This window comes from Mytilus californianus, unplaced genomic scaffold (assembly GCF_021869535.1).
Source record: "Mytilus californianus isolate M0D057914Y unplaced genomic scaffold, xbMytCali1.0.p SCAF_1, whole genome shotgun sequence".
NCBI lineage: Eukaryota > Metazoa > Mollusca > Bivalvia > Mytilida > Mytilidae > Mytilus > Mytilus californianus.
In genome coordinates this window covers 116,479,365-116,496,078 of record NW_026262581.1, presented here as the reverse complement: position 1 = coordinate 116,496,078, position 16,714 = coordinate 116,479,365, and the positions used below count along the sequence as shown (strand labels likewise).

At 34.1% G+C, this 16,714-nt stretch overlaps 1 protein-coding gene across 1 annotated transcript in view; it reads right to left on the bottom strand.

Annotated features, from left to right (window-relative positions):
- Positions 1-14,280, bottom strand: part of LOC127731753 (CYFIP-related Rac1 interactor B-like) — a 33,856-nt gene extending 19,576 nt beyond the window's left edge. The window contains exons 1-3 of the mRNA XM_052240598.1: positions 14,156-14,280; positions 4,774-4,874; positions 3,043-3,164 (exon numbers count right to left, since the gene is read on the bottom strand). Of these exons, the coding sequence (XP_052096558.1) occupies positions 3,043-3,164; positions 4,774-4,849 (198 nt within the window). The 5' untranslated portion in view covers positions 4,850-4,874; positions 14,156-14,280. The remainder of the gene's footprint in view (positions 1-3,042; positions 3,165-4,773; positions 4,875-14,155) is intronic.
- Positions 14,281-16,714: the final 2,434 nt, after the last annotated feature.

The window sequence follows — 16,714 nt, the reverse complement described above, 5'->3', positions numbered from 1 at the left end:
ACAATTTTGGTCATGTTAACTTATTTGTAGATCTTACTTTGCTGTACATTATTGCTGTTTACAGTTTATCTCTATCTATAATAATATTCAAGATAATTTCCAATAAAATGCTCCGCTGGGCGCAGCTTGATACGAATTCCTAAACATTTAGGGCAATTACCCCCAAACTCAAACCCAGCTTTCTCTTTGTGATATGGAACCTTGTTGTATAATTTCATAAAGATCCATACACTTACACACAAGTTATTGTCCTGAAACAAGAAAAATGCTTGTTTTTTTGCCCCTTTTTTGCCCCTAATTCCTAAAATTTTGAGGCAATTACCCCAAAAATCAATCCCAGCATTCCCTTTGTGGTATGGAACCTTGCAGTACAATTTCAGAGAGATCCATACACTTGAACACAAGTTATTGTCTGGAAACTGGAAAAATGCTTATTTTTGGCCCCCTTTTGGCCCCTTATTCCTAAAAGTTTTGGGCAATTACCCCCAAACTCAATTCCAGCTTTCCCTTTGTGATATTGAACCTTGTAGTACAATTTCAGAAAGATCCATACACCAACACACAAGTTATTGTCCTGAAACTAGAAAAATGCTTGTTTTTTTGCCCCTTTTTGGCCCCTAATTCCTAAAATTTTGAGGCAATTACCACCAAAATCAATCCTAGCCTTTCCTTTAGTGGTATGGTACCTTGCAGTACAATTTCAGAGAGATCCATACACTTGAACACAAGTTATTGTCTGGAAACTAGAAAAATTCTTATTTTTGGCCCCCTTTTGGCCCCTTATTCCCAAACATTTTGGGCAATTTTCCCCAAACTCAATTCCAGCTTTCCCTTTGTGATATGGAACCTTGTAGAACAATTTCAGAAAGATCCATGCACTTACACACAAGTTATTGTCATGAAACTAGAAAAGTGCTTGTTTTTTGCCCCTTTTTTGGACCCTAATTCCTAAAATTTTGAGGCAATTACCCTCAAAATCAATCCAAGCTTTCCTTTTGTGATATGGAACCTTGTGGTACAATGTCAGAGAGATCCATACACTAACACACAAATTATGTCTGGAAGTTACAAAAATGCTTATTTTTTGGCCCCTTTTTGGCCTCTAATTCCTTAACTGTTGGTACCATAACCCCCAAAATCAATCCCAACCTTCCTTTTGTGGTATTGAACCTTGTGGTAAAATTTCATAGAGATCCATTCACTTAAACTAAAGTAAAAGTGTGAAAACCAATGTGTCTTCAGACGACGACGAGGACGACGACACATGACGACAACAACGACGATGACGCAAACGTCATACCAATATACGACCACAAAATTTTTTTTTGCGGCCGTATAAAAACTGCAAAATTTCCTATAAAATAACTAATTCAGGGGCTGCAACCCAACAATGGGTTGTCTGATTCGTCTGAAAATATCAGAACAGATAGAACTTCACTTGATGAACATTTTTGCCAGTTGTCAGATTTGCTCTAAATGCTTTAGTTTCATAGATATAAGCCATAAACTGCATTTTACCCCTATGTTCTATTTTTAGCCATGTCAGCCATTTTGGTCGGCGGGCAGGGTCATCAGACACATTTTTAAAACTAAATACCCTAATGATGATTGTGGCCACGTTTGATTCTATTGGGCCCAGTAGTTTCAGAGAAGATTTTTGTAAAAAATTACAAAAATTATGAAAAATTGTTAAAAATTGACTATAAGGGCAAAAACTCCTTAAGGGGTAAATTGACCATTTTGGTTATGTTGACTTATTTGTAGATCTTACTTTGCTGTACAATATTGCTGTTTACAGTTTATCTATACCTATAATAATATTGAAGATAATCACCAAAAACTGCAGAATTTTCTTAAAATTACCAACTCAGGGGCAGCAACCTTACAATGGGTGGTCTGATTTGTCTGCAAATTTCAGGGCAGATAGATCTTGACCTGATGAACAATTTTACCCATGTCAGATTTGCTCTAAATGCTTTAGTTTCAGAGATATAAGCCAAAATCTACATTTTACCCCTATTTTCTATTTTTAGCCATGGCGGCCATCTTGGTTGGCAGGCCGGGTCGTCGGACACATTTTTTAAACTAGATACCCCAATGATGATTGTGGCAAAGTTTGGTTAAGTTTGGCCCAGTAGTTTCAGAGGAGAAGAATTTTGTAAAAGTTAACGGACGACGGACGACGACAGACGAAGGACGCCAAGTGATGAGAAAAGCTCACTTGGCCCTTTGGGCCAGGTGAGCTAAAAAGAAGTACTATAAACAGGGGGAAAAATATTTTGTACTATATCGTTCACATTCTCAAAGTACTTTACATTATTATCAACTCTGATGGAATAAACATATGCATTTTTGCTGTTTTTTTACATACATTCAATACATTCATAGATATGTTTCAAATTTTTTTAATTAATTGTACCTCTTGAAGTATAAATGTGGGATAAGCTCAAGGAGTTCTAAATACATACAAAATTTCATAAAAACTGAAATATTGCCAAACTAAGTATTCTTAACTTTGCCTTCCACATTATAGCAACTTCTACTTGTCATGTTGGCAAGCTATGATGATTTTGTGGTGGCAGTTTCTTGTTAAGAATATGTTACCATGGCAGATAGTGGTATTAAGATGTATTTTGTCATATGCATTGGTAGTCTAAATGACCACTTCCATTGGATATAGTGGTAAAATCTGTTACAAAAGTTTTATTGTCATGATTTATAGCCCTTATTAACAAACCATTTTATTGACATCAAAGAATCACATTATGTTGCTCATGATTAAATTTATATCACATTATATACCTGTATGGAGTTATTTCCATTCAGAATGATAGGTATTTCTTTTGAAGAAACAACCTAGACAATACAAAGTGGGGGTGCTACTTCACAAGGTAACAGTCCACATCAAGATGTGTTACCCTACCAAGATACATCCGAGCCAACCAGAATTAACCAAAAGAATATGATACATCTATTTTCAACACATTTCATTTGGGTAAAACTTGTCTTGTTATATCTGTCAACATAAAGTGTAATTCTAACCTGTCTTATTGCTTCTGTTGCTCCTGTGTATTGTTGTATATCTTTAAGAATAGTCTGACTTTTTTCAAGAACAATTTTTACTTTATCATAAACTGTTCGTTCAGCCTCTGTGGGTTGTGCATCTGAAAATAAGATTAAGGAAAACCACTTCATTAAACCTGTTAGTCATAAAGATGAAACTTTCTTGGTAGCAGTCAAATCAAAATATGGCTATCTTGATTCATTATTTTCTCAAGTAAGACACTGGGTTAGAGACTGTCTAAGGCATAGTTTTGACTATGTAGGATGTATAAATGTAGAGATGTCATCAGCCACTAATGAAAAATAACCGGATGATAAAACTGCTCAGATTCCTGACCTTAATCAAATTTGCTTTAATTAGTGAAACAGGTCATTGACGAATTGATTGATTGATTGATTGATTGATTGTTGGTGTTTCCGTCACTTTCAGCACTATTGGCACTATATCGTGGTGGTCAGTTTTTATCGGTGGGGGAAGCAGAAGTGCCCGAGAGAGACTTGTTTACACATCATAAATTCTTTAAAACCCATCAAACTGTATATAAAAATACATGACACTCTTATTTCACTTTGTAAACAAAGCAATGTTCTAATTTCAGTAGTACATGGGCTGCACGTGCTTTATGTCACAATTAAAATTGCAATGTCAGTTGTATTTTGAACAATGCCAGAGATCAATATGGACATTTCTGTTGGTGTTGCTTGCTAGAAAAATCAATCTTAAAGTAAGTTTACATGTATCTGTTCACTTTCAAATCAAGAGACTTAATACTTTACCCACATAAGTATAAAGACCTCTAATGTCAACCTGACAGCCAGTAGTAGTCATTGTTTAGTATATATGCAATACACATGAAAATGTTCCCCTTATTATTGTATGTATTGAGAGAATTGTCACAGAAATTTGAGATATCATGCAAAAAAACTATTGGTATTTATATCATTTTTGTCGAGCCTTTGACTTTTGTCGCAAAAGCCAGACATAGCGATACTACATTCCGTCGTAGGCAGCGTCCACAAATATTCACTCTGTGATTAAAGCTTTTGAAATTTTAATAACTATCTTAAACTATCCTGGATTTCTACCAAACTTGGAAAGAAGCTTGTTTATGATCATAAGATAGTATCCAGAAGTAAATTTTGTAAAAAAAATAATCCTGTTTTTCTGTTTTTTACTTATAAATGGACTTAGTTTTTCTGCCAGTTAACATTACATTCACTCTGTGGTTAAAGTTTATAAAATTTTAATAACTTTCTTAAACTATCCTGGATTTCTACCAAACTTGGACAGTAGCTTGTTTATGATCAAAAGCTAGTATCTAGAAGTAAATTTTGAAAAAAATATATTTCCTGTTTTCCCGTATATTACTTATAAATGGACTTAGTTTTTCTTCCTGTTAACATTACATACAGTCTGTAGTTAAAGTTTTTAAAACATTTATTAGATTCATAAACCATTCTGGATTTTTACCAAACTTGGACAGAAGCTTCTTACAATCAAATGATAGTATCTATAAGAAAATTTTTAATAATTTTTTCCCCATTTTTGTTGAGCCTGTGACTAGCAGCAAAAGTAGGCGAGACACTGGGTTCCGCGGAACCCTTACGAATTTTTGGTTCATGCAATTCAAGCTTGCATTCAACATAGTCACCTATATTTGTTTAATGTTATTTAGCCCCTGTTATATATATATTAAAGCCAATACTTACTTTCAAAATCAACAAATACATCACGACTGTCTTTTGAGGTTTCATCTTTCATAAGAATCTTCAGGAGATTCCCCATTCCAAAAAATATCTGGTCCTCAAATCTAAAAAATATGCAATAAAAATCTGTTTTTACAAATTTATTTTTTAGTCACATGACAAAATATTGTCACATATTCAATAAACTGTTCACACAGAGATATGTCTGTCTACTAACTTGCATATAATTTGCATATGATTGCAAATTTCCGAAAATGTCTGATTTTCAAGAAATCTCTTGGGGTCGATGATAATGCAAATTAGTAGACTCTTGATGCTGTAGCTGATGCTGATCTATTAAACTATGTATTGAGATTTGGGGGCAGATGGCATGGGTGGGGGATGGGTTGGGAGGTGGTATACTTTCTGGTGGGTTTGAACCCACCCCTACTGAAAAATTGTCATTTTCAGTCTATTTTTCGATTTTAATATCATGAATATACAACCTTGAGAGGTGAACACTGACCAAACTGTGTTTCTTAGTCATTCAAGTATTACCTGATAGTTACAGCAGTCCATCCATATTGACTGGAAGTAAATGTGACTTGAGTGTCTTGCTGGGGAATTATTATTGGCAAGCCAGGTCTGCCTAAATGTCTGTTTTTACAGATTTCTGACAAAACAGTGACCTAGATTTTACAGACCTGATTTCTTTTGGCCATAGTATACCTCCTTGTGTTCCTGTACCACATATGCATGTATTTATGATAATAGTTAATACCTACAGCCCATACCAATAACGTAGTGGTCATCAAAAGACTCCCACCCCTACCTGATTTTGGCTACTTTTCATGCTTTTCCGATTTTGAACTCTAAAAAGGCCATTAAATTGCCATATTTTCATAATCACACATCTGAGAAGAGTTTATGGACCATGAATTGCATGGTTGAAGTCCCTGCTGTCAATACAGTTCAGCTGGGGCAGTTCTAAAAATGTATGGAGGGTCATACGGGCCATCAAAAAATGGTGGTCGTCATAACGACTACAGGCGGCATTTGGGGTGAAGGGGTTAATGCATGTCCAGGTTCCAAAAATTTATGAAGAAATTGTGAAACTTATTAAGAAGTATATTTTTTAGGTCCAGGTATAATGTCTGATTATGCAGAGATTGCTCAATGTAAATTAGATAGATAAAAATAAATTGAATTTCTGAATCAGATCTGTAAATTTGATCCCCATAGCTGTATCTTATACATAAGTGTCTCTGATTAAGATTTGGGATAAGTTCTTAAGGTAGCAGACAAAATAACAAATTTTGCATACTACAAAGCGATAGAGTTTCTGCTGTGTTAATATCAAACCCAAATGCACTAGCTCAGGAAATAACTCTTAAGGTTTTTAATGTTTTGGGGATATGTGGACCATCAAAACGTGTATGTCTTTATTGTTTAATGTTATGTGATAAGTGGCAACTATAGATCATTAACCTGGGATCCTGGTCAAGTCTTCCTGCTGCATACACCAGACATTTAGATTTTAGATTAAAATAGACTTAGGGCTCTTAATAGTGTAATTATCAAACAAGCAATATATTGATCATTAGGCCACACAAAAAAAATAATTGTGTCACCAGTTGCCCAACCGACCCTAATTTATAGGCTCCTACCCTAAAAATATTTCAAAAAAAAATAAATTTATAAAAATCTGTAATTATTCCATGTGGCAGAAAAAAAAAGGTGTTCCTTTAGCGTATCCCAAAATCATCTGGGACTAATCAGCACTTTTTGCGACTGTAAATGATAATAAAAAAATAGTCTGCTATAACTGATGTACTTGCAGTTATGGTGCTGAAATGCAACCATAATCCTGATACACAAATATTCATGCAAGTTTCAAAATTAAAAACAGTTCAAAGAACTTCATGATCATGATGATGAGATTAATAAAATAAAAATATATTTTTTTAAATCCCCACCTACCGACTTAATTTTTTAGGGTAATGCAACAGGAAACACACAAATATATAAATGATTTATTTCTTTAGAAAAGAGGTGAAAACATTAACTTTAAAGAAACAACTTTTTATCATGTTTATAAAGTATTTTCTTTCACTTCAGTACTTGTTTCTCGAGAGCGAACATCAAAACGTTCTGTTTTTCGGCAAAATAAGTTTGTGACTTTATAAGAATGTGATGAAAATTGTTTCATTCATTTATTGCATTAAAAACGTCATATTCTTTTCCAAATCGCTTGTCAAACATGGTTAATTTTTGTAATTTTTTTTTTCGTCTGCCATTGAAATATTTATATCAACCATGGATCAGATGCGAACTAACTATGACCTAAACCCGTATTCTCAGGATAATAACTACAGACACACGAATGGCAGAAGAATAATGATCCCAATAATGAAAATTATGCATTCCACACAGATTAACTGACTTTTGGTTAGATCTCCTGGCTAAATGTATATATTTCCAGCTAAATGTATTTATTTCCATGTAAATGCATTGTTTCATCTATTGATTCAAGATGCTTAAATTTGTTAAATTTTTATATCTTTTTGATGAAAAAAGTATGAATTTCATTAACATGATAAATAGAATAGGTTTTTGATTGAATTTCAATTAATATATGATACTTTCTTTACTTTTTCGATATAAAAAGAAGTTCTTTTTAGTGCTAGATATTTAGTTGGTAGTTTCTGACAAGAGGAAAAAAATAAAACTGTGTAACTATAAATGATAATTTAAGACATAAACTGAAACAACCGTTACTTGAATTGTATTCTCAGGTATGATTTGAATAACATAAATCAGAATTAAAAAATAGGATATGGCCCTTTATATTATTGTAATAAATGTGGATTGTGTCCACATGTGGACACAGATGATGCCCCCGGTTGCATATCATATATATATAAAGGGACATAACTGAAGAACGGTAAAAGTGACGCTACCCAAATTTGAACTTGATCTGAGTTTTGTGGTAATAAGCATTGTATGTAAGTCTCATAACATTTGGTTGAGGCAAACTTAAGTTAGAGAACAGAAACTAAAAATTTTGCAATTTTTCCATTTTTAAAGGGGCATTACTCTAAACGGTTTGAGTGACGCCACCAAAATTCAAACTTGATCTGTGTTTTGTGGTAATAAGCATTGTGTATAAGTTTCATAACATTTGGTTGGAGCAAACTCAAGTTAGAGAACGGAAACTGATTTTGGGACGTAGGTACGTACGTACAGACTGACAAGGGTAAAACTTAATGCCCCCATCACTACGGCGGGGGATCTTTTTGACCTGACCTTTTGATTTCAACAGCCCCACATAACTCTAGAACCATTTAAGTGACATGACCAATATTCAAACTTGATCTGTGTTTTGTGGTTATAAGCATTGTGTTTAAGTTTCATAACATTTGGTTGAGGCAAACTTAAGTTAGAGAACGGACACTAAAAATTCAGCAATTTTTCCATTATAAAAGGGCATAACTCTATAACCGTTTCAGTGACGCCACCAAAATTCAAACTTGATCTGTGTTTTGTGGTAATAAGCATTGTGTATAAGCATGTAAGTTTCATAACATTTGGTTGAAGCAAACTAAAGTTAGAGAACGGAAACCAACTTTGGGACGTAGGTACGTACATACAGACGGACAAGGGTAAAACTTAATGCCCCCATCACTACGGTGGGGGATCTTTTTGACCTGACCTTTTGACTTCAACAGCCCCACATAACTCTAGAACCATTTAAGTGACGCGACCAAAATTCAAACCTGATCTGTATTTAGTGGTAATAAGCATTGTGTATAAGTTTCATAACATTTGATTGAGGCAAACTTAAGTTAGAGAACGGAAACTAAAAATTTTGCAATTTTTTCATTTATAAAGGGGCATAACACTAGAATGGTTAAAGTGACGCCACCAAAATTCAAACTTGATCTGTGTTTTGTGGTTATAAGCATTGTGTTTAAGTTTCATAACATTTGGTTGAGGCAAACTTAAGTTAGAGAACGGAAACTAAATATTTAGCAATTTTTCCATTTTAAAGGGGCATAACTCTAGAACCATTTAAGTGACGCGACCAAAATTCAAACTTGATCTGTGTTTTGTGGTAATAAGCATTTTGTATAAGTTTCATAACATTTGGCTGAAGCAAACTAAAAGTTAGAGAACGGAAACCAACTTTGGGACGTACGTATGGACGGACATATTTACGTACAGACAGACAAGGGTAAAACTTAATGCCCCCTCCGCTACGGCAGGGGCATAAAAACAAAACATTGTAGCACTGTGAGCAAACAAGCACTTCTCGTTTAGGTCTCAAAACTTATCCCAATCAGTTTCATACAGAGAAGTAACTTCTCCCTATGGAACTAAAGAAGTGTGTGCCCTGAGAGAGGTGAACGATACCAAAGGGATATTCAAACTCAAAAGTAAAAAAACAAACCGACAATAGACAGGTTTTTCCGATTATCTGCTTTGGTTTGTGATGCTACTACTTGGTGTCGTTGTAGTAGCGGTCACCATTACAGTCGTGAAAAAATTATAAACAAGCTACACTTCTATTTCTTAGACCACTTATAATTGCTTAACGTAAACACAAGAATGCGAAGGCCTACTTGACCTCGGCAAAATTATAAATGCTTTAAACAATAAAGAATTTAGATAAGGAATGGACATTAAAATTACAAGTGTATTGCAGGCCAGGTGTCGTGCCCTAAAAATGAAACTGATACGTTACACCCGGAACATAATTTATCGACTAAAGTATACTAATCCCAGGTTACATATCAATTACAATTACTTGGTAATCATAATTGATTAATATAGTAAATAAAAGAAAATTGGACTGGGGTACCTGATGAGGATTTACGGTCGTGTCGGGTCTAATGTGATATCAGAACCAGGTGCAATTTTATCAAATCATAGCAATTTCTGTGGTCAGACCTATAGTCAGACAGTCTTAAAAATCGAAATTCCTCAAGTCCGACTTCCCAATAATCTGACAGCCCGTTTCGTCCCACACAAAGTTTCTTGTCTCTGAAATACATATACTGTACCAGTAGACATGTAACATTTGAATATATTTTTTCACAGAGACAGAGATTTTTAAGCTTGTAGTTCGATGCACGTATACAGCTCATAATTGAGTGACTTGTTCTGTCTTATTTTTGTTGTGCTATGCTATTGATGCATCGTGCCATATGAAGACTTAACTTACATTAAAATGGGCTCAAGTTAAGAAGTTTTGAACTTTTTCATGTAATCATTCTTACTCCAATTTCTTTTGCAGAAAGCTAGCTCGAACGCCCTGTAAAACACAAAACTACTAGTATGCATAGTTTAACATATTGAACCCGTTTTTAAAAAAAATAATTGGCATTTAAACACCGTCTGATGGGATTTGAATAATGGCTACAGCTGTTTGTAAAACCTTAAAGGTTTTCAGCAAGAACTGGCATCCAAGAATAAAATAATTTACAAGCTTATCGAAATATGAAGCCGTCCAAAACAACCAAATATCAAACTAAGTGTTAACCTCATCAGTACGAGCAATAGCTGATCTGCAATATCGAGTTGAATATTAAATTCGTGTATTAATTCCTTTAAAGTAAAGAAAACTTCCTTAGTTACATCAGGGTTCGACATTAACTTTTATACCAACTTGTCCAGTTGGGCAAGTACCCTATTACTTTTACTTGTCCGAAAGTGAAATAAACATGCCCAAACTTTTACATGCTATTTTTGTGGTTGTAATATAGTACATGCAGATAAAATATAGTTATCATGTATATGGGGTGTAAATTGATTATGAAGTATGAATATTAATGAATTGAGAAAAGATCGAAAAAATATACGGGAATTGGATCATTTAAATAGAGATACTTATTTCATAATAACTTATCTAAGAAATGCCATTTCAAAAAACCCTTCTTGATAAACTGACAACAACAGACAAATTTGGTAAAGTTTAATTTCATTTTCTCTTTCAAGCTTTTACGTTTTTCCATCTTAGGGAAATACACATCCGATGTCAAATTCTAAAGTTAGAACAACGAAAATAGACCTCCGCTTTCCATTGGTCGGTGGGAATAACACGTGCGTCGGAAACGCCTGAGTGGTGTCCCGATTGATAACGATAATGAGGAAACAATGCTGCGGCCGCCTGATTGGCCAATATTTTTAAACGTGATCTATTCTTGGTTAAATTGGGAAATGAGTGCGAACAAATGACGAAATATACGCATTGAAGGGGGGTTAAGACCACTTCACTCGAACGTGCTGTGTTATCACTGAGTAATCTATGGACAAAACAACAGACACTATTGATTTTGTGAAATTTTAATCATATAACACTTTTTTTTTCACTTGCCTGATCAAACAAGCAAGATGATGTTTTTACTTGCCCGAATACGGCATTAACTTGCCCCGGGCAATCGGACAACCGTAAGTGTCGGACCCTGTACATACGTATACAATAAGGCCTCACTGTCAATTATAATATGTTTATCCGCTGACGTTGTCCCCCCTTTTATTAATTTTGAACTCTTTTCTCATCTGGTAACAAGACGTTTGTCCGAGTTTGCAGCATAAAGTTAGTTGTCATGAATAAAAAAGTTCATCTCTTCGTACTGGGTTGATTTGCTCACAATTACAGGACAAGCTACATTAAATCTACATGTAGCTTCGGGATAGGTTTAATTTTCATTATCCAAAGAAATGTGTACAGCTCCTAGACAAAAAGAGGTAGATACAATATTGTAATCGGATTTATTTACATAGATTTATGTTTTTTCATAGTCTTTTCACGACGTGTCAATATTCGTCTGCCAGGTGTAATTTTACTTTCATAACAACAGTGATCTGGAAGGATTTTTTCTCTATGGGCCCAGGGCCCCCCAAAAATAAATTCAATGGGCCATTTTTAGAATTAATGGGCCATGTTGTCAAATGAGTGGGCCATTCGTTTACGATAAAAAAAAGTGTATATTTCACTGTACTGACAAGTATGATTCTAATTAATATCATGGATATTGTTCCTGTGATTTTGTAATTTCAATTTCAATGAATATACAATAACTTCTTCCAAACCGGGCAATATTTACGATAACCTTTATTTACAATGTTAAAACTGGTACTGTTCCCTTGTTCATGTTCATGTTTTTTTTACATTAAATTTGGGTCTTCGTCGATACCATACTTATTCCAGACGTTCCGAATTAGAGGATGTTTCTGGCATTTCCTCTGCACTTGTATTATTATTACTTCATCACGATGACAAGAATAACAGTAGAGAGCAACGTTAATTGATAAGACACAACAACAATTCGCTGAAGGCATGTTTACAAAATGTCAAAACGAGCCAAAGACCAAAAAAATTGACAAGGACAGTTAAGCCCCTTTTATGGAGACAAATACTATGCTATTCATAAAAAGGTTTTTGGATTTTTCAATCAAAATAATAGCAAGCTTACTAAAGATTATAATTAGAGAAGAATTCTTGCCTGTACTAGCCAATTTTCACAAATTTTAAATTGTTTATAAAAAATTATATCATGAATGATGGTTAATTACGTTTTTTGGGTAATCAATCATACTGCATTTTGCTATTATTACCATAGGAAAACACCTGAGACGTCCCAAAAATATATAGGTGCTCCTCTCATTGGGGTAAACACTTCACAGCTGTTAGCCTGGCATCCTGACCCAATCTAATACTTCGTCGATAGGTCTGTCAAGCAGTTGGCCAGGATCCGAGGCTACACAGCTGTGTACTCACACATGGCGGCACGAAATACGATCGGAAATCCATTTGACGATATCTCAACGTTTCAAAACGAAGTGAAAAATATCATGCGCCACGCGGGCGCTTACATTTGTCACTCTATGCGCCATTTCTGGTCGATAAGCGCAATTGGTGCAAGGCGCACGTCCTTCCCGATCACTGTAACAAGTTTTACTTAGAAAACAGATTTTGTGCAGTCAACTCACCATCCATAAAAAATGTTCCGAACATACAAAAACATGTTTATGCAAATTTTTTCTTTTTATAGCTTTGGTTCCATTCAAGTTTTGTTGGATTGCCAGAAGGCACCTAATGAAACTTATATGGAATCAAACAAGGACAGTCAATGTGGAACTCTTTATGTAATTCATGCATTGATTTTTTTCACATCTGAAGTTTTCTATGATTATTCGTACAACAATTAAACTAAACAAGAATTGTCCCCAACTTTTTTATATAACTACTGACACTATCCATAACAAAATAAATCAGAAAATGAAAGAAATGCAAATGTAAACAAAAAATTGATAATGTTTTGATTATACAAGTCTGTTATTTTTCACGAGCGTAATGGCGGATCGGTCACATGAGAGGTTAAAATAATGGATGCGCCCATGTTTTCTTTGCTAGTTATAGATAAACTTGTCTATACCTTAGAAAAAAACAAAAAACAACCATAAGACAAACAACAGTACACAAAGCACAACAAAGAAAACTGAAGACTGAGCAACAGAAACACCACCCGAAGGGAAAAGCAGCCTCCTCTACATGTGACATCCATCCTGTTGCTCATGCACGGCTATTTTAACTAATGTATAGACCAATTTCAAGTTCCTTTTTATGAATTAGATACACTGATTGAACTAAGTTAAATCAGTGTAAGTGAAGTATATAGCAATAGACTTTCTTTGACGTAATAACATAAGCATTGTGACATAGTAAATGTATGGAAAAAAAGAAAGAATGTGAAAGTCATTTAAAAATAATATAGTAACAAAATCAATAAAAAGAAAGATCAATATAAAAATCAATATACTAATGAATCAAAATGGTTAAGTTTTTGTACAACAGTTGTACTTGTTCATTGACATTGTTGACGGAGGCTTCCATGCTGTAAAGCATATGATTGCCCGCAAACTTGTATATATAGGATTACCAAAATGTACCATGAAAATGTTACTGAATATCGTCCTCTTTTATAGGTAACACTAGTCTCATACTAATTGAATTGAAGCTGAAGGTACGCACTTGACAAGTAAAACAAATATGCAACATCAACTTGCTAAAAGCCAGTTAGCAAGCTTTCAGATTCCATCATGTAAAACCATGTAAAACAAAAGCTACAAATCAGTAAAAGAAAACATGTAAAATGTCAATACCGACAATAGAGACTTGCCTGTAATAAATCAAAGTTTGTATCAGTTTAAGTTGAATTTTTACTAATGCATTGTTTGGTGTGTCTTGTGACTCGGTTTTTCTAAAGCCGTAAAGGAAGAATTATGAAGTGAAAGCAAAAATTTAAGATTTGGAGTCGAGAAATGACAATTCGACCAACAAAATAATGAGCATAAAATTAATGTGTCAGTGAAATCTTTTGTTGCAAGCATATACTTTTACCTTTCGTAACATCTAATATATTGAGAATAACGGTTTATCGATGTGCATTAATAAATTTGTGGTATCCAGTTCCTGGTTCTTCCGCGTTTTGCTTTATTTCCGGGTCAGCCAAGGCCGCTCCAAATATGGACATTGCGTTAAAATAGTTGGTTATTTCCCTTTTACTACTAAATTTATTTGTTGTTTATTTCAAGTTTTCAATTGTCTTGTTTTCATTTTAACATGTATCTGTCTGTTTCGAGACTGCCTGACTATTTCATGTAAATCTTTCCGATTAAATATCAAATATATTAAGAAAAAATTAAAAAACATTTTTTACGACATCCATATCGTAAACATTCCCACGTGCGTCTGCTGAAATTGTTAGCAGACGAAACCTAAGAACTGGGTATACAGCGCTACAAACGCTACCAGACATTATATATTGGCGTAATATTTTATACAAAGCTAACTGCATGTTCCTTTAACTGTTACAAAAGCTGTAAACCTCTGTTTTCAACACTGGTTTAAAATACAGTCTAAAACATAGGCCCCATGATATATATATATATATATATATATGACTTTGGATGAATGAAGTCACTCTGCAGTGATTTTGGGAAAGGCAGGGACCATGTTAGCATAGGTCGTTCGAAACATGCAGCTGATTGAAATAAATATTCGTCACATACCTTTTTTCCTGTATCTTTCATATGAAATCCCCAATTAAATATTTCAAATATCAAAATACGAAGATATGTGCCATTATGTGGTATGATTGCCAATGACTCGAATGAGACAACTCTCCACAAGAGACCTAATGACAGAAATTAACAACTATAGGTCACTGTACGGCCTTCAGCAATGAGCAAAGCCCATACCGCATAGTCAGCTATAAAAGGCCCTGAAATTGTCCACTGGAATAAATATTACAGTAAATGTTCCCAACGGAATAAATGGTATAGAATATTTGTTCCAACAGGAACAGATATTATGCCATTGTTTATAACAAAGTTTCCAGTGGAACTTCTGTTAGGCGGAACAAATATACGTTGACAAAATGACAAATGTAATTCAAATGAGAAAACTACGGCCTAATTTATGTACAAAATAATGAACGAAAAACAAATATGTTACACAGCAACAAACGACAACCACTGAATAATACAGGCGATTTTGTTTGGAATTTTTCCAACCAGATGTTGAAAGCGATAATTTTTCCCGTAAGAATTCCAATGTTGCAATGTTTATGTTATTATGTTACAGTAAAAGTAGATTCCCCAATGTCGTTATTAAGTTTGATTGACCTCTGGTCAACCATCATAACTCATTTAAATCCCTTTCAGGGTTCTGTGTCCGTATCGATTTTCTAATTTGGAGGTCTTCTGCCTTTTTAGGCATCTGAATCAGAAAATCCCTCAAACTCAGAATCCCATATAAGGGTTTTAGATCATTCATAAACAAGCGGATACCCAGTTGATCTTAAACAAAAGAAGTGGAACTCTATTCATTCTATTAGAGAAGGTAAAAAAGGCCAAGTTGGTATATTTGAATTGTTTACATCTGTTCCTATGGGCTTTAAAAGTTTAATGAAGGTGCATGATTTATGATTTTATGCATCTTATATACCTGATTTTACTTAAATATTAGTATGGAGTTTCGAAATATTTGTAATTCTTTAATTAAAGAAAAATTTTCACAAAACAGTCAATTGTGGTAGGTTCAAATACATGTGTATCTTTTTTGTGCATAAGCATAAATTCCGCCTGAAAAAAATTCCACAGAAAGGTAACTGATTGATCTTTTTAAAGCATTAATTTGCATCTATGCCCTCGGCGAGAGTTGTTTTGGAAAAAAATCCCCAAAATGGGCAATAGTTTCATCGCAAAAGAAAAGGTTGAGTACACCGTTTTATGTTTAGGCATGCTTGAGTTGAATATTTTGTCATGAAAACGTATAAAGCAAAATTATTTGATACATCATCTTGCTTCAGATTATATTATTTCTATATATTTAAGGTTGATATAATAACATTATAAATTTACAGTACTAAAAAATGAAATATATAGGTCCAGTGAAATACCTTTCTAATGAGTCAAAACAATAAAATAGGTGTGTTTGAATAAAAAAATTTGACTTAAAGTGCTTGAAGACAGACTTAATCAAGTGGATCTTAAAATTGCACATCTTAAAAAAACTTCATTTTTCTGTGTTTGATATCTAGGGTTATTAGTCTTTAACCTCTGAAAATTTTTAGTTTGCCCTTCCACGAATTTTCAATTAGAAGGATTTTAAATGTTTTTGAACTTTCGAAAATTCTCCCTGACAACCGATCAGATAATAGTTTTTATACGACCGCAAAAAAATTTTTGTGGTCGTATATTGGTATGACGTTGGCGTCGTCTGAAGACACATTGGTTTTCGCACCCTAACTTTAGTTTACCGTAAGTGCACGGATCTCTATGAAATTTTACCACAAGGTTCAATACCACAAAAGGAAGGTTGGGATTGATTTTGGGGGTTATGGTACCAACAGTAAAGGAATTAGGGGCCAAAAAGGGGCCAAAAATAAGCATTTTT